This window comes from Fusarium coffeatum, assembly GCF_003316985.1.
Source record: "Fusarium coffeatum strain FIESC_28 chromosome Unknown BRIP53273_contig_107, whole genome shotgun sequence".
NCBI lineage: Eukaryota > Fungi > Ascomycota > Sordariomycetes > Hypocreales > Nectriaceae > Fusarium > Fusarium coffeatum.
Window position 1 is genome coordinate 178,513 of NW_022157900.1, and position 20,848 is coordinate 199,360.

The following is a 20,848-nucleotide window of genomic DNA, read 5'->3' on the forward strand; positions in this document are numbered from 1 at the left end:
TCAAGCTATTCTCGATTCAAAATTTCCGTAAGTTTGTCAGGAGGACAGATGCATGAGGCCAACTGGTCGAGTTCTTGAGGAATAGCAATGTTGTCTTGTTGAAGCTTAGCATACACGGCCTTCAGCTTCTGGACTCTGATGTCCGAAACAGAATGGGAGGACCACCCGCGATACCCAGAAGGGCGGCGACTGACAGCCTTCTCGAGACGATTGACTTGATCAGCTACGTCCTGGAACTTGGCGAAGTTGGCCTCAACTAGATCGGCCTGTTTCGTTTCGTGCTGGATTTGCTGTTGCTGCAGGACATCGTGTAATTCGAGGATGTTGGTCAAAGCGAGAATGATTAGCTCGCCCTCAAGCAGCTGCTGCTTCGCGCTGTCAGGAAGATAAGAGATCACGTCCTTGAGTTTATCAAGCCACGGCTTGGCAAGGTCTGAACGTAAGATCTCCTTCTTTGGTCCTGGAACTCGCTCTTCCCAGGAAGTCTCAGTCATGTCTTCGTCCAACATGGCCTTAAAGTGACTGAGTTCGGGTGAAGCTGGAGAGTATTTTTGGTACTACCGAATAACTCTGCTCTTCATGCCGCGGGGGAGAACGTGAAAGGTGTGAACATCTGCCCAATCTTTCATGCGGGATCGGAGGGCGCTCTGCTCTACATCGATACACATGAGAGTGTGAACCAGATCGCCTGCCTTGTCAAGGGCTTCCTGGCGGGTGATGCGAAAGGTTTGGGTGATGTATTCGGGCTCTGATGAAGAAGCGAGAACCGACTCATGATCAACAGAAGATTGCGCCATGTTGAGAGTGAATGTACTAGCAACAGTCTGGAGAATGCTTAGTCATGTCTTTTGCCATGGCACCAAGGACAAGACGTACCTGAGAGAGGACTCTGTAGATGAGCACAGAATGGGGAAGAGTGAAGATCGATGAAAAGCGAGTTGAGGCAAGAGAAATAAAATATCAAATCTCTTTTGATTGTTTGACGATGGGGGTAGGTTTGGTGGGAGGGAAAAGGATCATCACCGTGATGAGTTTGGTGATGGAGAGAAAGGAAAAGGAAAAGAGAAAAAAAGTAAAGGAGAGGGAGATAAAATCACTACCTAGCCGTCACCTGAAAGGGCTAGGGCAAGGAATACGCAATCTGCACTTGGGATCACCGGCAGCTATATGCCCAGCTGTGTGCCAGTGCCAGCAAGTGCAAGGACAGTCTGCTCCCGTAACTATTTTCTCCGCTTGTGACTAAGATGTTGGCAGCCTGGAAGCCAGGTTACTGCTTGGTTTTGATTTGCTACATGAGTTCCGAGTCTCTTGTCGCAAACTGTCGGTGCCTGGTTTGATCTCAACATCCCTCCTCCTGCGTGAAGCACAAAAGCAATTTCCTCACTTTCCAACAGCTTCCGCCTCCATCTTTGCCAACGAGCCGTCGATACCTCCTCATCAAAAGAATGTCAATATTTCCATCGGCCGATAGATGTTGAGCTTTCACTCGCTCTGATTAGCTCTTCTGAGCAGCATCCTGCCGCAGACTACAACACCTCGGCCACTCAACATGCCTCCCCCAAACACTGCTATGGGGGAGAAGACTACCTATATCAACTGGGTTGTGCTCAAGACATACGTCCAGAACAAAAAGGTAGCTTCCCTTCCTATAGTTCCGACATTAATCAAGCCTGAGGAAACTAACCATGATTCTAGGCTCCCGAGATAATCTCGGCTGCAGGTTCGTGGACGGGAACCAAGAATTTCTCAAACTGTTCGGGGAAGACCATATCTTCAAATGGCTCCCTGCTGCTATTGCGCACTACGAGCGCAATGAAGACCCTTGCTTCTTCATTGAGATCAATGATGATTTACCTGTCGGCGGCGAAGTCGCTTCCTGCAAGAACACCGGCGACAGTCTATGGACCGTCAGCGCCAAACGTCCTTCCAAAAATGCCCTCAGTCTTCTTCTTCAGGAAATTCTCGAACTCTTGAAGGGTCACATCAAAGAAGTCCAAGATGATGATGACAGCGAGGATGCGACTGTCTCCGAGAGATCCACGGACTGCATGAGTGATGGGGAACTATTTTTGAGTTTTTCCGAGGCGTAAGTCCCCAATATACAGGTCAAATGAGTGAAGGGTAAGATACTGTCACAGTCACTCGAACAGTCACTCTAAAAGAGTCTGGAACTCTTTTGATCGTTCTCGAATCCACCAACACCAGTTATGCCTCCCTGAAACCCGCATTCGACGAATGGGCTTCTAAGCCTGACATCCGCGTCCTCCCACGGGATGCCAAGCGCGCTCTTTATTACTGGTCTTTGGAACACTCCCCTACCTGGAAGGACTTCATCCCGAGCGTCATGGAGATCGATCTTGAGGAGTGGAGCTGGACAGAGGATGTCCGAGACTCTGAACTGCCGGATTCTAAGCAACATGGTACCACTACTCGGGGTTTGCTTGTGACACATCTGGTGATAAAGATGCCCGCAATGCGTACTTAATAAAACAACACTTTTAACATGGTACCACGTTCCTGCGTACCCAGCTTCGTGTGATTCATAAAATTGATTGATTGATGATTGTCATGCAATCTTGCTCGACTCGATATTGAGCAGTCGGTATGTGATGCATTTATCAATATGAGATTGATAACTAACTTACTCGATCCAGGAATAGCACGCTCGGCAACGAATATTCGAGTTTTTCTTGTGACAGAACCTTCAATGCGTACAAACAAGACAACACATTGATAAACGTAGATTCGGCACTCGACTAAGAAGAGGACAACAACAAATTTTGCCACCTTCCCATCATTTCAAAACAGGATCCGATCGACTTCCTCAGACTGCGAAGAGATATCCTTGACGTGTCTCCAGCGAAGGTTCTCATGCTTCTCCATTGCTGTTGCGATGCTTGAGGTGGCATATGCCAAGGCGGCAAAGGGTTGCTCGCTGCTTGGAATTTCAAATAGCTATGCGGACGTGGTGATTCAGGATTCAGCAGCCTGTTGGTACATCATGTACAGCACGCTTACGACCACGGATAGTCCTCTGTACCCCAGCACTATACAACAGAGTGGCCACCAAGCATTTTGAGTTGAAAAATGAAACTCCCAAGTTGGCCACTTTGTCAGTCTTTCTACACAAACTAGAAGCAGTGTCTCATCGCAGCATATTCGAATAGACCGTGTATACCCTGCAAAGTCTAAGCTTACCTTGGTCAACAAGGATGCTTCGTTGTACGAAAAAGGGTTGAAGAATCAGAAAATGGTTAGGTCGCTAACATACAAGGATGAAATGAAACTCCTCCGTGGTTCAGGGTATACCGAGCCTCTGTTCAAGAAGTTCTCTGAGTAGATGCCATGGGACGCATCACACATCACCCACCTGTCTCTAGCCGTCGTCCCCGCTGTGAACCGAGTTTGGGAGTGACAATCTAAGAGACGAAAGGATTTCAGAGGATTACGACATTTTAGACCAGTCCTTAGACTGTTTAGATATAGGATATAGAATGATCGACCCGATCTTGAGCCTCTTTTGATAGTGACATGAATTTCTTTGAGGTTGATAAGACGTAGATGTGGTGTGTAAGACGCGGCCAGTACGTGCGTAGTGGGGCTACGTCATTCTAGCTTGTCAGCCACAACAGCACCTGGAGATAGGCAAGGCAGCCATTTTGCTGGATGCCTACGCAGTGAGAAGGCAGACAAAAACTCACTGTCACTGAGATGAACTGCAAACATGAAAACCTCGTAAATTTTTGCCTGCTCAATTCTCAACAGACTGCTGTGGCGTTGCTTCATAATTCACCAGCACAGCCACACCTATTCGCCACAAATCTGTACTTCCCCGAGCTTCTGTTGAGTGTGGCGCAGCTTGACAGGCATGACGCTAGAAGGCTGGGCATCACCTGTGTCGCCTCTGAGCCCAAAGAACGCTTGGCAGCCGCGCAAACCGTCGCAGAGGCAGCCAAGAAAGAACGAATCAAAGCCCGAGCGTCATCATTTATAAAATGACCCATGACGAATGCCCTGGCTGAAACCATTCCCTCTTTTCCGTCCCATTTCCTGATTTAAACTTGTATCAGACACATACAAATACAACACCACACTCACTGCAACAACTGCTACGACTACAGCTCCATATACCTTGCCTGCGAGAGAATGGGCTCTCTGTTCGTCATACCTCCAGACCAAGACGCCCAGCAAGCCGCTGACTCTCATTTTTCTGCTAGGCAAAACATGCGCCCTTCACTCGATTCTTCCCTGGGAGACCAGGGCCTTGCTACCGAGCAACGCAGTCTTCTAGATCTCATCGACAAGCTTCAATTCGCACAGCTCGACGATGTCAAACTTCCACAAATTGTCGTCGTGGGCGACCAGTCCGCTGGAAAGAGTTCCGTCCTCGAAGCTCTTACCGGTACACCCTTCCCTCGCGAGGCCGGCGCCTGTACACGATTCGCGACAGAGATTCGCATGCGACGAGCAAAGGAAACAAAATTAAAGGTTTCCATCATTCCCGACAAAAACAGACCTCAAAGTGACCAAGCCCGTCTACTTCAATATGGCGGCGACGTCACTGGTGACACACCGTTCGATGCGATGATGCGTGATGCAACAGAATTGATTGCTCCACGAAGTATCCCCGGTCGCTTTGCCGCTCGCGACATTCTCGTTGTTGAGAAGAGCGGTCCCGACATGCCACTATTGACTCTGGTCGATTTGCCTGGTCTTGTTCGTGTCGCCAACCGAGATCAATCCGAGAACGACATCCAAACCATCGAAGCCCTTTCCGATCGATACATGAAGAGCTCCCGAACCATCATTCTTGCTGTTATTGGCGGCAACAACGATTATGTTCAAGCTCCTATCCTCAAGAAGGCCCGTCACTTTGATCCCAAGGGATCACGCACTATCGGTGTCCTCACAAAGCCCGACATGACTGAGCGCATCGGTCTCGAGGATAAGTTTATTGAGCTTGTTACCAACAAGGATCAAGAAAACAGCTGCAAGCTTGGCTGGTTTGTCCTCCTCAACCCCGGCCCAGGCGAGCAATGGCAGACTCCCGAAGATCGCGCCAACCGAGAAGCCGAGTTCTTTTCCCGTGGAAAATGGGCAACTCTTCCTCCTGAGATGTGGGGTATTGGTGCTCTCCGCGCAAAGCTGAGCACTCAACTTCAGCGACACATCGGCAAGCATGTCAAGACTCTACGTCGCCAGATTCAGCAAGCCCTGGAAGGCTGCGAGACTCAACTCAAGGCTATGGGCGTTGGCAAAGATACCCCAGAGGAGATGCGTTTCCAGATGGGTGAACTCTTTACAGCATCCAACAACCTTGTCACCCCTGCTGTCAACGGTAACTACAAGAACCCATTCGGTGAGCGATTCTTTGCTAGACAGTCAAGCCCTAAGGGTACACCGTCGCAAAAGCTTCGTGCTCGTATCCGCGATGAGAGTGAGCGTTTCGCAAAACGGTTCCGACAGCACGGTCGTAAGGTGACCTTCCAGAATCCGCCTCCTGCCGGTGCCAATGGCGATGCTGCAAACGGCGCTCAAAACGGTACACCTCTTCCCTCCGCTATTGGCGATCGCAGCAAGAAAGACTTTGCCGAGTATGAAGTTGAACCTCTTCTCCGACAAATCCGGGGTAATGAATTGCCCCTCGACTCCAACCCCCGAGCACCTTACATCTTGTTCCAAGACTACTCCCGAAACTGGCCTGTTCTTGCCCAAGAGTACAAGGACAATGTTGGTGTCATCTGCAACGAGTTTCTTGCAGACGTTATCGACCACGTCTGGCCTATGCGCATGCGTGATCCTCTTCGCATGCACTTCCTCGAGCTGAGAATGAAGGAGTTGTATGAGAGTGCCGACACCGAACTCGGCCGTCTTACCGACGACATGGAGCTCGAGATTCAACCTTTCGACCCCGAGTATGAGGATCGTCTTCGCAAGTGGCGCGCCGAGGCTACCGAGAATGGCGGTACCTACACTGAAGCTGAGGAGGTTCTGGAGAAGATGCTTATCTACTACGATCTTACCGCTCGCATCTTTACCCGCAACGTCATCACTCAAGTTGTTGAGCGACACCTTCTTCTCGGTATGCTGCGTCTCTTCAATCCTATCGAGATCCTCCGCATGCAAGACACCACCATTGAGGCTATTGCTGCCGAGAACAAGGAGACTCGCGAACGTCGCAAGACTCTTCAAACTCAGAAGAAGGCCATCGAAGAGGCCAAGGCTATCTGTGCCAGTCTCGCTATGCGAAGCGAGTTGCGAGCATACGAGGATGATCCAGATGATGATGTCCCAACAGACGATGAAGAACAAGTTCCTCAGATGACCCGTCGTCAGGTTGGCGCGCCTCAGAACATTCCCCAGAACAATGCATCCCAGAACGGTGCATCCCAAGGTGGACTGCTCCAGACACAACCCACTCCCCAGCCTCGCACCTCTCACGAGTCTACCCGTAGAAACCGAGACAGCCGGGACGAGCGACAAGAACGGCAAGAGCGAGAGGAACGAGCAAGCCGACCTCCCGTCCCAACTCAAGACTCCTACCAGAACGGCTACCGACAAGAGCCCAGCCGTGATTGGGAGCCAGTGTACCACCAGCAGGCTCAACAGGCCCAACCTGGACATGCTCCTCCTCCCCCACCTCCCCGTCCTTCAAAGGTCGGCCTAGGAGATGAGGGTTACGGTCGTCAAGAGTCTTATAGCGAGAGTCCTGGACGAAGTGATCGCCGAGAGGGTGCACGACATAGACTTGTGAACGCCATGCGAATGGGAAATTAAGAGATGGATATTAGGTACATGGGTTAGAGTAAATGGCGTTGGAACGTATTGATATCCTTTGTGATGAGCGATGATTGGGTTTGGAGGTTATTGTTTAGATAGAATACAAGAATGATCATTCAGCGTTACCATTACCGATGTGACCTTTTCGTGTGTGTGTGTGAGAGAGAGAGAACCTCGTTTGAATCACTTGGAGGTCCAATTGTCACTGCGATCATGGACATTTGCGCCCGTGCCGACGGATCCAGGCGGTCGCGTCACGCTCGAGACGATTGAAGTCATGGTTTCCCTCAAGTCACACCCTTGAAGCACCAAAACTCTGATGCGCTCATGCCACACCAATGATCAACGAAGTGAAGAATAATTGACATTAAAGGATATCTATGACCAAGAAAAGCGAAAGTTGACCCATCAATAGCGTGGTCCATCAGACGTAACAGTAAAATGGGCACCCGTACGCAAAGCTGCATCACCAGCCTCATCACCACGATTTCCATCCCTCTCCTGCTTCCAGTTGGACTCATAATAAACTCTAGTCTCATTCTTGACCTGAATGGCATATGGGTTGGCATTGCTAGGGTTACTGCCTGGTCGATCATCCGTAGCGATGATGGTGGTATTGTTTTGAGGATAAGAGTGAAAGTCGGGATCGCCGGATGATCCATCTTCAATGTCGGCCAGTTCCCGCTGCGAACTGTTGTCGTCAACCTCTTTTGCGCGGTTGATGTTTGAAAGTTTGATGCCCTTGCTGCTTGTCAAGCCACTGATGGGGTTGGGACCGGATGAGTTGGACTTGGAGGTGAGTGTTGTGCCGGACAGCATCTTGCGGAAGATGGGTCTGATGATGGGTAGGCAGGCTGAGGATGTTAGCCATTGACAATGACATGTTGGCAGTGATGACTTACAAGAGATGATGGCTAGGTAAGATTCAGTACCTGCCCAGATGATGACTCCTCGAATATCCCTTGCCATCTCGGTTGTGGTGGGGTCCAGAGTGAAAGCTTCGTAGAGGACAATGATTGAAGCAATACAGACACTACGACAATCAGCAACAAGACAACAATCAGGTAAGGGTAACTCACAAGATACCAAACATAAACATAGCAACAACAGCAACCTTCTGACCCGTTCTCAACTTCAAAGTCTTAACCTGGAATACAGGCAGCGACAGCACAGCAACTTCAAGCATCAAATGAACCAAAGTTGTACCAAACATAAATTTGGCTGGGTCGACTTCGCATACAGCATCCTTGATGTTATGGTTCCAGTATGCTTCGACGGGAACGCAATGAAAGATGGTCATAAAGGTTCGAATAGTAAGCCAGATGACTGTGCTGGCTTGAAGAATGTAGATTCCGATTCTGATTTTGGCAACACTACCGAATAGGCGCCAGTAGAAACCAAGAATGGCAAGTTTGGAAAAGCCGAGGGACATGGCGTAGAGGAACTCGGCCATGAAAAGACCAAAACGAGCGTACTCTTCGACCTTTTCGGGTGGTTCGGGGACATCTGCCTTTACATGCCCCAAGCCCATGACAACAGCCCCTGTGTAGTGGTTAGTATATTGATATTTATGTAAGAGACTTGCAGACTTACAGTAGATGGCAAAACTAAAGTACAGAGCAGCGGCGAGCTTGAAGAACAGTCAGTAAGATATTGATAAAAACGAGTGATAAAGTGACAGTAACTCACCCATGACACTATACAGAAATAGTCATCCCACCATAAGGCTACATGTGTGATCTTTCGAGATACCAGACGGCAGATGAGAAGAATGGTAGCGACAGTAAAGGTGATGAGCATAGCGCTCATAACACCAGCGTCGGGTGAAAAGGTCTTTTCGGCAGTCATTGTAAATCAAACTTGATAATAGTATAAAGGAAAGAAAGAAGGTCGGCACCACTCTGACAGTGAAACCAAGATGCTTCGTACTGAAAGATGTAATACTCGGTATTTCCGTCTTCACATGTAATCCAGCGTGTAGTAACGGGAAATAAGAGAGGCCCACTCGAGAGGGGCCTCATATCTATATGCATTTCCCATAAGGCAGAAGGGACTAGAGTGTAATATCGAGCAAGGGAAGATCTGCGATGATTTTCGTAGTTAGACAAGGAGACAGGGGTCAGAAGAGGAACTGCCGTCGCACTGAATCAAGCTGAGTGATAGCGAGGCGCACTAAAGCGAGACGATGTTGAATTCAGATGAAGATCCAAGAGTCCGCGCCTGGGGAACCCTGGATATAGAATGAGTGCCAGGTACCAGGATGACGGAGCTAGACTTTCATTGGATGCATGACAAAGGCCCTGCGCACATCATTTCGTGTGTCGTGATGGGTAACATGTCTTCGGCGAATGGTTCTGAAGATGGGGTTTCCTTGTGGTGAATGATATACATATAGGAAAGGTTTTGTTGGCATGAGCTCGTATTGCTCTTGATTGAACATCTGGTTGATAGAAATCCATATGCCATGAATCCATATGCCATGAATCCATATGCCATGAATCCATATGCCATCAACATCGAATACGATTCAATCAAAGTATCGACATTGCAGTGACACTCCATGAAAACTTGGCATGCATCTAGAGACAAAAGGGTAAAGAGATCGTGGGTAGTGTCGTCCAACAGAATTACGTACACAGTAGCGGTCGAGTAATGTCAGAATCGTCAATACCGGCGCTAACGGTAAAGTGCTACGCCACAAAGGCTAAGCAGGGCTTACTGCGAATTCGAGTCATGTACAAACGAGCGGCCTGCTTGTGACCTGAGCGCGATATGTAGTGAAACAACCAAGCCTGTTCCTTCGTTATTTCTGGAAGGGATCTGCCCTTATCATTATACTCACAGTTCAGCTGCTGAAGACTCAAGCAGGGGTCTCATAAATAAGGTTCGCTGGAGAACAACGGTCTGGGAGGCCAAGCCGCCAAGGTATGATGATCGGCACCTTTGCCTAAGCTTCCGGACTTCCAGATTGGTCAAACCATTTCGTTTGTTGGTTCTGGAGTCATTTTTTCTGGTCTGTGTCACTGCGGATGGCACCTTGGAAGGCGTTGCCTGCTGCTGCCGCAACCCTGGCCTTGCTCCTGTTCGTAATGATTTTCGAGGCTGATGCGACGTTACCATATATTCAAGGTTCTGACTCGGCCGCCACCGAGAATTCTCCTGAGTTTCTCATGGATATTGATTTCGGTCAAGTGGGGGTATCAGAGGGAATCCTCTAAGCCCTGTCATAAAGAAGATCAGTATCCTACAAGGTGATTCCAACATGCATGAACTGAAAAGTGACCAAATCGTGTCATTGCTCTTGACGGCTGATACCCGATGCCTCACACGATCAGGGTCCACCGCGTTGAGGTCCCGTTGAAGTCCACTTGCGGGTCAGTGGGACAATCGATCGCTCCACCATAGCATTCTTGTACGCTTCTGAGATCATGAATCTCCATCAAACAACCGCGTAATTGGTTTAGTGGTAAAATTCTCCGTTGCCATCGGGGAGCCCTGGGTTCGATTCCCAGATTACGCAGTACAAGCGCCTTCGAGCCATCTTCTCTTTTTGCTCTTGGTATGGCGATTCAGGGACGGTCGGCTGAGCGTGGTGGTTGAAGGGGTTGGCGAATTGCCGACTCTATCGAGACAGTGGCTTGCAGATCAATTCTAGGGTTGGCCAACGTCTGCAGCCAAGGGGCTCGGCAGTTCGAGGGTCTTGGGCAGCAACAACATGGGCGAGGTTGCATTGTTGCACAGATGTCTTTTGCTCTTGGATATCTCGACTGTAATAATTTGTTCGGGTAAAAGGATAGTACTCTTGGCGATAGTACTCTTGGCTCGAATGTAAGGAGTCTGTATCATGCTGCAAGCATTGGTCAATGATAAGTCTGTGAGACGGCCGTGAACAGCCACTAACCACTGAGAGTGAGACACAACAGCTCGAGACCGAAGACTTGACTCGCCGTAGTGTTTATTGTCCGTCTTTCCATAGCATGGTCATCCATCCAAGCATCGGAGACTGCAGTAGAAGGCAGTTGTGCGTCTTGAATGAAAACGATTGTTGCCAAGTCTGGAGCCGCTGAGATCACACACTAACGCCGCAGATTGATCTTGCAGTGGTGTAGGGTAACAAAAGCGCATTTCACAGGAACAGATCACGGCGCGTTTTCATGATTCATCGCGTAGAGTATCCATAAGAAATAGCATAAAAAGGGCAGAAGATGAAAAGTGTAAGCATTGAAACTATTTTGAAGCATCGTATTACAGAATTGATGATGCGGCAGTCACTGACCTGACAACCGAGCACTCACGTGTCTCGTACCTTCCTCACACTTCACGACGCGACAATGACCAGGCCAAGAATCGTTCCTTACAAAGGCACCTTTCTACTCCAAGAGTGGTCTAAATCATGCAAGAACCACCGCGATTAATAAACGAATTAACTTCCCGCCCTTCTCCGATCGCGCTTGAGCTTCATCATGTCGTAGCAGGCTGACCCATGACGACGAGATTTTGGGTATATCGGCTTTCGGCACGAGCACACTTACGTGTTCAACTCGACGCAGGAAAAAGAAAACAAGACATAGGAAATAAAAATAGTAGGGAATGCCACTATTTCCTTGATAATTTCTCCGATTCAGTGGAGATCTGCTCGTTCCTGACCCTGTCGCGTGTTGCATCTGCGCTGTCAACCCCGGATTTACGTCACCGACGTCATATTGGTTACAGGGTTGCAAGACGGGAATAAACAAGAGCTTACACCTTCTTTGTTCGGACCAAACTTCTTTTCCATCATTCTCACATCTCTTATTATTCGTTACGATGGTTGGTAGACGACAATGGAATGCTGATCAAGGTGCTCGGCATCGTGGCTCTCACATCGGTGAAGATGCACGCCCTCAATATGAAGATGGTCCTCGCGATCTCGAAAACGGTCGATACTATGATTACGGCATCGGAAACAAGGATTCGCGACCGAAACCTCGGATTATGAAGTTTCAGGACGCTGCTAGAACAGCTCTTGAAGACGCTCGTCGTGGCGAGATCAAACGCGCCCTCATGCACGGTATCGATCGATCGGGTCTGGAAAAGTATCGAAAGTCGGACGAGGAACTCAAACAGATGAAGAACAAGAAGCTCCGCCAATTCTATGAACAACAAAATGAACGGTTGAACGATTGGTTGGAGGTCGACGCGGTTGTTATGGCCATTGCCGACGATGTTCTCGAGTCGATGAATCCGGATCCTGACCACGACGGTGATCAGGAGCGCTGTGGTGGAATTCAGCGTGTGGAGGGTAATATCGGAGAGTTGTTGCCTGACGAGGAGAAGGAAAAGAGACGAAAGGCAGCCAAGAGGGCCAATCTCGCCATCAACATTAATGTGATAGCCAACATTCTTCTTCTGGCTGGTAAAGCCTTCGCCGTATTCACCACAGGGTCTCTCTCCCTTGTCGCATCGCTCGTCGACTCGGCGCTGGACCTTCTCTGCACACTCATCGTATGGTCAACAAGTCGACTCGTCCTTTGGAGGTTGCAAGCGATGCAGCGTCGATTTCCCGTTGGTAAAAGACGTCTCGAACCATTGGGTATCCTGGTATTCTCCATCATCATGGTCATTTCTTTCCTGCAGATCCTCCAAGAGTCTCTCTCCCGTCTGATGCCTCCACATGCTGAAGCCGAGATTCTCAGTTGGGCTGCTATCGCTTCGTTGCTGGCGACGATTATCCTCAAGGGGGCTATTGGCCTTGGATGTCGACCTATCCAATCCAGTCAGGTGCAAGCGCTTGTGCAGGATTGCAAAACCGACGTTATCTTCAACACTCTGTCACTGCTCTTCCCCTTCATCGGATACCGCGCCAATGTTTGGTGGTTGGATCCCGTCGGCGCCGGTCTTTTGTCTATCTTCATCATTTACGACTGGGGTCATACCTGTTTCGAGAACGTTGTACGCCTCTCGGGTGAAGCAGCCGACGACCACACCCTCAAGAAACTCATCTATCTCGCATACCGTTTCGCGCCTGTTGTAACAGGGTTCAAGAACGTAACAGCATACCACGCAGGCGATGGTGTCTGGGTCGAATTCGATGTTTTGCTCGATGAAAAGACTCCATTGAATAGATCGCACGACATTGCTGAGACGTTACAGTATTGCGCTGAAGGTTTGGGTGAGGTGGATCGAGCGTTTGTCACAACGGATTACGCAGCTTCGGGACCGTTGGGACATGCAACGGATTCAGAGTGGAATCACTAGTGATGGGGAGGAGCGCGTATTATAGACGAAAAATGCTGATCGTATCTTGGTTGGTTATGTCATAGGTTGTTCATAAGCTGTCATAGGCTGTTCATAGGTTGCATGGTTTAGGTGGCTGGACTGCCAAGTGGGTTGTCTGAATGGCTTCAGCGTCGCACCCACGTAAAATTCATTCAGTTGTAAATAAATTGCTTAAAGATAGCGCAGACGATAGAAATTCTTGAGTTCCATTCTAAATTAATTCGATTCTATTGCCCTTTATATTTGGTCTTCTCTTCAATTGTCCTTATCTCGAGTTCTACCTGCCAAGCTTACCTCAATGCCAAGTAGTCTGGGCAAACATTCTTGGTGTTAAAGCGTCGTAAGCGTCTAGTTTCCCTATCTGTTCACTTATCATGAGTATCTTATCAGTAGATGTACTTTGGAGGTCTCATGATGGAGTGGACCCTGAGTTCCTGACACCTTGATGTCCTCATGATGAGATGTCCATCAGGGTATGGCGATAGTCACCAACGACAAAGCTCAATTGAAGCCATAATGACAGAATGATCTCAAATGGCCAAAAGGGTTCTCGCGGGGAAAGTTGCTTCATGAGATGGGCTTCGGGCATGCTTTATAACCCAGCGTCGCCCGATTCTGCTCTGCTCTTTGACCTCTGCTTTCGTTCTCTGCTCCCTAATCTCCTGCCAAGTATCATCACCATGGACCCAATCAAAACAGAAGAAGAGATCTATGATGTGCTCATCATCGGCGCAGGCCCATGTGGTCTCGCCATCTCAGCTCGTCTTCACGAACACACACCCGCAGCACTCTTCACAGACGAAGAACACCGTCGTTTCCACTGGATCTCAAAGTACGGCAACAAGATGCCCTTGAAGCATGTCCGAAGTGGCAAGATCACAGCTCCCAAGACACAAGCAAAACCACAGTACAAGATGCTCGTGCTGGACGCTGACAGTGATACGTGGATGGGTCGCTGGAACAGACTCTTCAAGATGTATGACATCTCCCATCTTAGAAGTCCTATGCTGTGGCATGTTGATCCACTTGATCGGGATGCACTTCTTGCTCATGCGTATGCGAATGAGAGGGAGAATGAGCTCATCGAGATTCGGAACTGTGTGGGTAAAGAAGTTAGTAAGCACGGAAGGAAGAAGAGTACTCAGAAGGCTTGTGGACGAAGGTGAGTTACCACGACACGAATCATAGAACCAAACTAACCTGATACAGGCAGGAAGCTCGTGTTGATATCAACGTGAGAGAACGCAACGACTATTACAACCCCTCTACAGCTCTCTTCTGTGATCACTGCGAAAAGGTGGCTGCTCGGTATAGACTTGGCCCAGACATCATCCGCAAAGAAGCCCTGGAGCATCTCGACTACAGTGAGGTCAAAGGGATCTCTCTTGATGGAGAGAAACTCTTCACTGTAACATCCAACAAAGTCCGTCGCTATGCTCGCACAGTCGTGTTGGCCGTCGGTCCTGCCAATGTGGCCAAGATCCCACACATTCCCTCAATGCCAGACACTGAGCTCCCTCAGACATGTCACAGCATGCACATCACAGAATTCCCAGACCCCTTAGTCAAGCAAAGAATCGCTGCGCGTCGACAGACAAATATTCTCGTCGTGGGCGGCGGTCTTACGTCGGCACAGTTGACGGATCTAGCCATTCGCAAAGGTGTAACAAAAGTCTGGCACGTCATGCGTGGACCGCTTCGCATCAAGCATTTTGACGTCTCGCTCGAATGGATGGGCAAGTTCAAAAACGCGAAGCAAGCACAGTTTTACTATGCTGACTCCGATGATGAGCGCATCGAAATGATCAAGGAGGCTAGAGGGGGAGGAAGTATCACTCCTGTGTTCCACAAGCGTCTCAAGAAGCATCTTGCGACAAAGAAACTCGAGCTCTTCACTGAAACGAATCTCGTCGATGCGTCATTCGATGCAGAAACCGGAACATGGACAGTTCAGACGAATCCACCTGTTGAGATGCCAGCCATGGACTACATGTACTTTGCAACGGGTATCCAAACCGACTTTTCGTCTCTGCCTTATCTGCAGACCATTCTGGAGAAGCATCCCATCGAGGGCAGAGGGGGTTTCCCTTGTATCAACAACGATCTCATGTGGAATGATGAGGTTCCGCTGTTCATGATGGGTAGACTGGCAGCCCTACGTCTTGGTCCTGCAGCGCCTAACCTCGGAGGAGCACAGATTGGTGCGGAAAGAGTTGCCTGGGCGATAGAAGATCGAATTCCAAGACCGGGCGAGGAAGCGGTAGAGGATCACAGGAAGGGCTACTTGTCAGGGCATGGGAACATGTATAGTTCATTAGCCTGTGAATAGTCAGGAACCTTTGTAATAAATGGCAAGGCATCCATACCAAATGAGGAAAGCGATTCGATAATAAGGCTGAATACTAGTATAGTTGGCCGGTGTGAGCATCCTTGCTAGGAGACTTGAACGGTTTGAAAGGGGATGTGGAGTTGCGGTTCACGGTTCTTGACAGGTCAAATCCCGGGGAACTTGTTGAAGTTCCACCTAAGGATTGAGTAGTGCAACGCCACGTCCTGATGTGGTCATTCCTTCCCGTTTTTAGAAGTCTGGATTGCGGAGCAAAGAATTTGTTAAGAAGGTGCGGTTACTAAATTAATAGAGACAATACGCTGTAGAGAGTCGGTGCACATTGCTCTGCTATTTTTGCTGTTGACTCTTCAACATCAGTACGGTACCGCAATGTGCTTTGACTCAAGCAAAGCTAAGCGACTTGCAATTCACGACAATGCATTAAATCCCTGACAATCTCTCCACTAGACGACAAGGCCTTGGCTGACCAGAGACTCCTCGTGCCCCCGCTACCCGAATCCTCTTTAACTTTCACTCGATACTCGGAAAACGATACCCTCAAAATCCTCGGAAAACCTTATCCATATCCCAAACCAACAAACAAATCATGCCTCGAGAAGGAACCCAAAGAGTAAAAACGGGCTGCAAGACATGCAAGTTGGTTACACTTTCTTTTCTTCTTCGTTTATCGTGATCACTAATCGGTCGGTACATAGGTCCCGAAAAATAAAATGCGACGAAACTTGGCCCAAGTGCAAACGATGCACGACGACGGGGCGTGTCTGCGACGGTTATAGTCCTCCTCCTGCTGGATCTATATCTTGGGATCAACTTCTACGAGCGCCTCAACCCCGATTCATACCTGTTACAAATGCGCGTGAAGTACGCAGTTTGAGCTTCTTCCATCATGTAGTTGCGCCAGCCCTATCCGGGCCGTTTGGTGGATCATTCTGGACGTACTTTGTAGCGCGGATGACACATGCTGAACCTGCGGTGCGACATGCTGTGCTTTCTATCAGTCAGCTTTTTGAAGACTTTGAATATTCAAAGCCCGAGGTTGATAGATTCGCCATCATGCATTACAACAAAGCTATTCACCTGCTCGTTCAAGGTCCTCCAGCATCGGTAGACACTGTCTTGCTAGTATGCATACTGTTCATATGCGTTGAGTTCCTGCGCGGCAATCGTGCAACGGCTATTACCCATGCTCGGCATGGCTTGCAGTTACTCAATTCGGCAGGGCACAACTCTCGGCTTACCAATACATACCACCAAATCAGCGTCTCTCCTACATTTTTAATGGACGAAAGTGTTGGATGTCCCCAAGAGAAAAGCACGAAGAAAGAGGGCGATTATCTTATCTTCTCTACTACGAAGGAGGCACAGTATGTAATGGATGACCTTTGCTTCAGAGGAGTCCGAGTCATTCGTGCAGGAAGTCCGTATCGTCTCGAAAAACCTTTCGAGAACGCCCCGCAGGAGGTGTTTGATGCTCAAGCTAGCGTTCTACAAGGCCTAGCCTCGTGGAAGAAGGCATTCGACAAACTACAATGCACGAGACCGGCCGCTGTTCGAGAGGACTCGGCGGCCTTGGCACTCATGGCACGACACCACTCGATGAGAATGTCTGTGGCAGAGTGTTTAAAGAAGGACGAGATGTGTTATGACGCCCACAAGGACGATTTTCTTGACATGTTAACATATGCGCGCAAAACAGCAGGAATACTTGAGGCCAGTGGAAAGAAACCAACAAGATTCACCTTCGAAACAGGGTTTAATATAATGCTTCACAATTTAGTGTACAAGTGTCGATACCTGCCCTTACGGATAGAAGGGTTAGCTCTCATGCGCAGACTCTCGAGCGAAAGAGAGTCTTTATGGGATACATCGATGGTATACAGTCTATCGAGACGTATTGTGGAAGTTGAGCATGGCATTGATCTGTCGGGGGATTACGATGTTAACGACGAGACGTTACCGCCCTCATCAAAGAGGGTGAAAGGATTTTGTTTTGGGGGGCGCAGAGAGGCATTGGTGTGGGACACATCATCAAGAAAAACAATGGACTTTATAATGGAGAGTCCAGACGGTGGTTGTATGTTGCGAAAGGAGCGGTTGACGAGGCAGACTGACAGGTTTAATTGGCAACGGACAGTCACTCGAGGATGTCCAAGGGGACAGGCGACTTATTTATCAGTTTAGTATGCATATGCAGGATCTTTTAATAACAATTCTTCTTCCATTCAAGGCAATTTGGCTGCGCCTAAATTAGTATGGTCTGTAGGGCTTAGCTTAGGCCGTAGTGATGGGCCGTAGTGGTGGCTGTAGTGGGCTGGTTTCGAATGGTGCTATGCGATTGGGTGGCTCGCAATTGAATGCGCATGCATTGGCGAGACCATCTCGCATTTGGCATTCGGACTAACGAGGCATTGCAAGAGAGTCAAGTCAAGTAGGATATATAAAAGATCAGAAATGTCCGGAGAAAAATAGTATTATCATTATCATAAATACAGTCAAGATGAATTCCAATATCAGAGCCCTTCTCCTCTACCTTCTCAGCGCCTCCCTCACAACCGCCTCTCCAGCACCCACCCAAACTGGAACAAACCCCCACCAAATCACCCTTGCACCACGCCAGACAGACGCACCAGAGGGTTGGTTCACCACCACCAAAAACATCGCCACCATCGGCGGTACAACAGAGAAATACTTTACCCAACCCGCAAAGACAATTCAAATCGTCATCCCGACATGTATCCAGACTCATGAACCCGACGAAAATGGTTATCTTCCACCTGGAACTTGCAATGCCAATTGGAATTACTACCCAAGCTTTTCTGCTGCTGCGGCATTCGCTGTACTTTTTGCGGTGGTGACGGGGATGCATGTTTGGCAGGCTGCTCGATACAAAAAGGTATGTCCTCTTCTGACAGTGTTACGTTCAGGGCTAACTCATCCTCTAGGCCTGGTGCTGGGTTATCATCATGGCAGGAATCTGGGAAACAACAGCCTTTACATTCAGAGCCATCAGCACAAAACATCAACAAAGCATCGGCGTTCTCCTCGTATTCCAGATCTTCATCCTCCTCGCCCCAGTTTGTAAGTCTCTCGACCCTCTATTCGACAAGGTACTAACAAGAACAGGGGTTAATGCATATGCGTACATGACACTCGGCCGAATGGTGTACTACTTCATCCCCACCCACACCCTCCTCGGCATGCCAGCCGTTACTCTAGCGGCCATCTTTGTCGGACTCGATATCGTGTCGTTTATCGTGCAGCTTATCGGGGGAAGTTTGGCAGGTCCTGGATCGCCGCCTGATAAGCAGCTTGAGGCTATCCATATTTACATGGGTGGTATTGGACTGCAGGAGTTCTTTATCGTTGTTTTTGTGGTCCTGTGCATTTGCTTTCAGCGGAAAATGCACGAGATTCGAGGCGAAACCGGTATCAGGACCATGGTAACTTCCGACTGGGGCAGACTTCTCTGCGCACTCTACTTTTCGCTCGCCATGATCTCTGTCCGAATTATTTATCGGCTCATCGAATTCTCAGGCGGTATGGGTCATGACAATCCTCTCGTCACACACGAGGTGTATTTTTACATTCTTGAAGCTGCGCCTATGATTTTGGCTCTGGTGGCGTTCAATTTTGTTCATCCGGGGAGGATCATGCAGGGCCCTCTATCGGATATGCCTGGTTTGTTCTCGTTCATCAAGGACAAATTCCGAGGAGGGAAGGGGAAGCAGTTGCTTGATGATAGGAGTGATAGTGAGGTTGAGATGGGTCGAAGGTATGAGCCTACGCGTGTTGAGGCCCAATTGAAGGAGTCATCGCGTTATCGGGAAGGGTTGTGATAACGTTGAGGCTGGTGGCGACACGACCATGGGTATTGAGTTGAACGTGGCTTGGAGTTTTGGTGTACTCTCTAGAAATAATTACTTATCCATGCAACATAGACCATATAGACGTAAGAACAACATTTTGATACGATACCATTGCCCAAGTTCGCAGAGTAGATGCATCCTGCATACGAGTATCGGGACAGCTTCAGGGTAATACTCAAGTTCAAGAGCCTCACTCGCTTGGCGATCTCCCAAATCTGGGGCATGTGGAGCTCATGAATTAACCATAATGCGACGTCGATCCGACCTATACGAATAATCCGTCATCAATTATCGTTTTGTCTTAAAACCATCAACGATCATCGCTCTTTTCCCTCTCTTGCTCGGCTTAAAGCGGCTACACGTTGCGTGCTATTGTGATGTCATTTTCTTGACGTCATGATTGTGTGGTGAGGAGAGCTTAACTTGAGCTCGTAGCTCTAGCTTCAAGCTTGACTTATCAACAAACTCAAACAAAACACCACTCTATCCGAATACATCAAAAAGAACACATAATTGTCGGATACTGAAACATTCATCATGCGCTTCCTTACTCCTCTCCGCCCAGCAAGCCGCATCGCCCCGCGCTTCATCCGTCCCTTTTCCCAAGCCCGCCCCCTCTTCAAAGAACAAGTCAAAGACAGCAACGGCAGCTTCGTCGACGGCCTCGCAGAAGGCGATGCAAAGGGTCGAACAGGAGGAGGCGAACCTCTCGATGCATCTTCCGAGAATGCACCACCTCAGCCCAAGGTGTCGAACCAGAGCATTCCCGGCAACCAGACGGACACTTTGACGGAGGAGCAGAAGCGTGAGGTTGAGGAGCACAACCGGGACTTTGATGAGAAGCATGATCGGGGAAACAGAGCGCCTGGTGATAAGGTTGATAAGAAGTTCTGGGCGGGAGAGAGACATGGGGAGAAGGATAAGGGAAGTGTGACGCCTGGGGAGAAGTGAGGTGCGTCTGCATGGGGCTTGGGATGGATGATTGGTATGGGATGAGGCTGAGAATACGACGTTGAATTAGGCTGAATCGACTCTTTCGCATTCGCGTACGGTTATAAAGACAACCACACGATAGGATCCTGCAATATTGAAGCTAAAACGCTGTTCTATGTATGGATCATGGATCTCGGACCGTCGAGGCGAACGTCGGAAGTCATTTGTGGGGAAGCTTATCGGCCATGTGGACGTTATGTATGTTCTATGCATGTCCTGATGTTGGTGTCTTGTTTCACCGCTTCGAGAAGACTCAGTAGCAAGCAAATACTCAACTGGGGAACCGTTACTGGTCACAAGTGAGCGGTTGCCTTAAACCTTCCGTCTGAATTCCCTGCTGGCCTCGAATAATAAGCGCTGCTAACCCTGGGCTTTCGAGAATAGCTCGTACGTAATGTGTAGTGTAAGTTACGGCAGAGGCTGGACTTGGCCGAGACCGCCAAGAAGTTCGTTCCCACAAGCGTTTATGCAGCTACGTAGCTCCGAGAGCTATGTGCAGCTGAGAGTGTGATCCGAAGCCAACTGTATCGCTACGTAATCGTAGCATGGAGAGAGAATGTCTCTGATGTGTAAGATATCTTCAACTAGGTAGTTCTTCAGT

General features: G+C 49.0%; 8 protein-coding genes across 8 annotated transcripts; 6 read left to right on the forward strand and 2 right to left on the reverse strand.

Moving 5' to 3' along the window:
* Positions 1-5: 5 nt before the first annotated feature.
* FIESC28_04963 (uncharacterized protein) lies at positions 6-797 on the reverse strand (the record flags this gene model as incomplete). Its single annotated transcript, XM_031159110.1, has 2 exons — positions 6-522; positions 562-797. The coding sequence occupies 2 exons, from the start codon at positions 795-797 to the stop codon at positions 6-8; spliced, it is 753 nt and encodes a 250-aa protein (XP_031016875.1).
* An 888-nt stretch (positions 798-1,685) lies between these two features.
* FIESC28_04964 (uncharacterized protein) lies at positions 1,686-2,485 on the forward strand (the record flags this gene model as incomplete). The annotated part of the gene is made up of 2 exons (XM_031159111.1): positions 1,686-2,073; positions 2,139-2,485. The coding sequence occupies 2 exons, from the start codon at positions 1,686-1,688 to the stop codon at positions 2,483-2,485; spliced, it is 735 nt and encodes a 244-aa protein (XP_031016876.1).
* A 1,739-nt stretch (positions 2,486-4,224) lies between these two features.
* On the forward strand, positions 4,225-6,777 carry FIESC28_04965 (uncharacterized protein; the record flags this gene model as incomplete). Its single annotated transcript, XM_031159112.1, has 1 exon — positions 4,225-6,777. The coding sequence occupies one exon, from the start codon at positions 4,225-4,227 to the stop codon at positions 6,775-6,777; it is 2,553 nt and encodes an 850-aa protein (XP_031016877.1).
* A 411-nt stretch (positions 6,778-7,188) lies between these two features.
* Positions 7,189-8,628, reverse strand: FIESC28_04966 (uncharacterized protein; the record flags this gene model as incomplete). Its single annotated transcript, XM_031159113.1, has 5 exons — positions 7,189-7,634; positions 7,683-7,813; positions 7,860-8,322; positions 8,374-8,410; positions 8,470-8,628. The coding sequence occupies 5 exons, from the start codon at positions 8,626-8,628 to the stop codon at positions 7,189-7,191; spliced, it is 1,236 nt and encodes a 411-aa protein (XP_031016878.1).
* A 2,958-nt stretch (positions 8,629-11,586) lies between these two features.
* FIESC28_04967 (uncharacterized protein) lies at positions 11,587-13,017 on the forward strand (the record flags this gene model as incomplete). The annotated part of the gene is made up of 1 exon (XM_031159114.1): positions 11,587-13,017. One exon carries the CDS (start codon positions 11,587-11,589, stop codon positions 13,015-13,017), a length of 1,431 nt encoding a protein of 476 aa, XP_031016879.1.
* A 701-nt stretch (positions 13,018-13,718) lies between these two features.
* FIESC28_04968 (uncharacterized protein) lies at positions 13,719-15,367 on the forward strand (the record flags this gene model as incomplete). Its single annotated transcript, XM_031159115.1, has 2 exons — positions 13,719-14,200; positions 14,248-15,367. The coding sequence occupies 2 exons, from the start codon at positions 13,719-13,721 to the stop codon at positions 15,365-15,367; spliced, it is 1,602 nt and encodes a 533-aa protein (XP_031016880.1).
* Positions 15,368-17,885: 2,518 nt separating this feature from the next.
* Positions 17,886-19,224, forward strand: FIESC28_04969 (uncharacterized protein; the record flags this gene model as incomplete). The annotated part of the gene is made up of 3 exons (XM_031159116.1): positions 17,886-18,281; positions 18,331-18,466; positions 18,512-19,224. 3 exons carry the CDS (start codon positions 17,886-17,888, stop codon positions 19,222-19,224), a joined length of 1,245 nt encoding a protein of 414 aa, XP_031016881.1.
* A 567-nt stretch (positions 19,225-19,791) lies between these two features.
* Positions 19,792-20,205, forward strand: FIESC28_04970 (uncharacterized protein; the record flags this gene model as incomplete). The annotated part of the gene is made up of 1 exon (XM_031159117.1): positions 19,792-20,205. The coding sequence occupies one exon, from the start codon at positions 19,792-19,794 to the stop codon at positions 20,203-20,205; it is 414 nt and encodes a 137-aa protein (XP_031016882.1).
* Between the last annotated feature and the right edge of the window lie 643 nt (positions 20,206-20,848).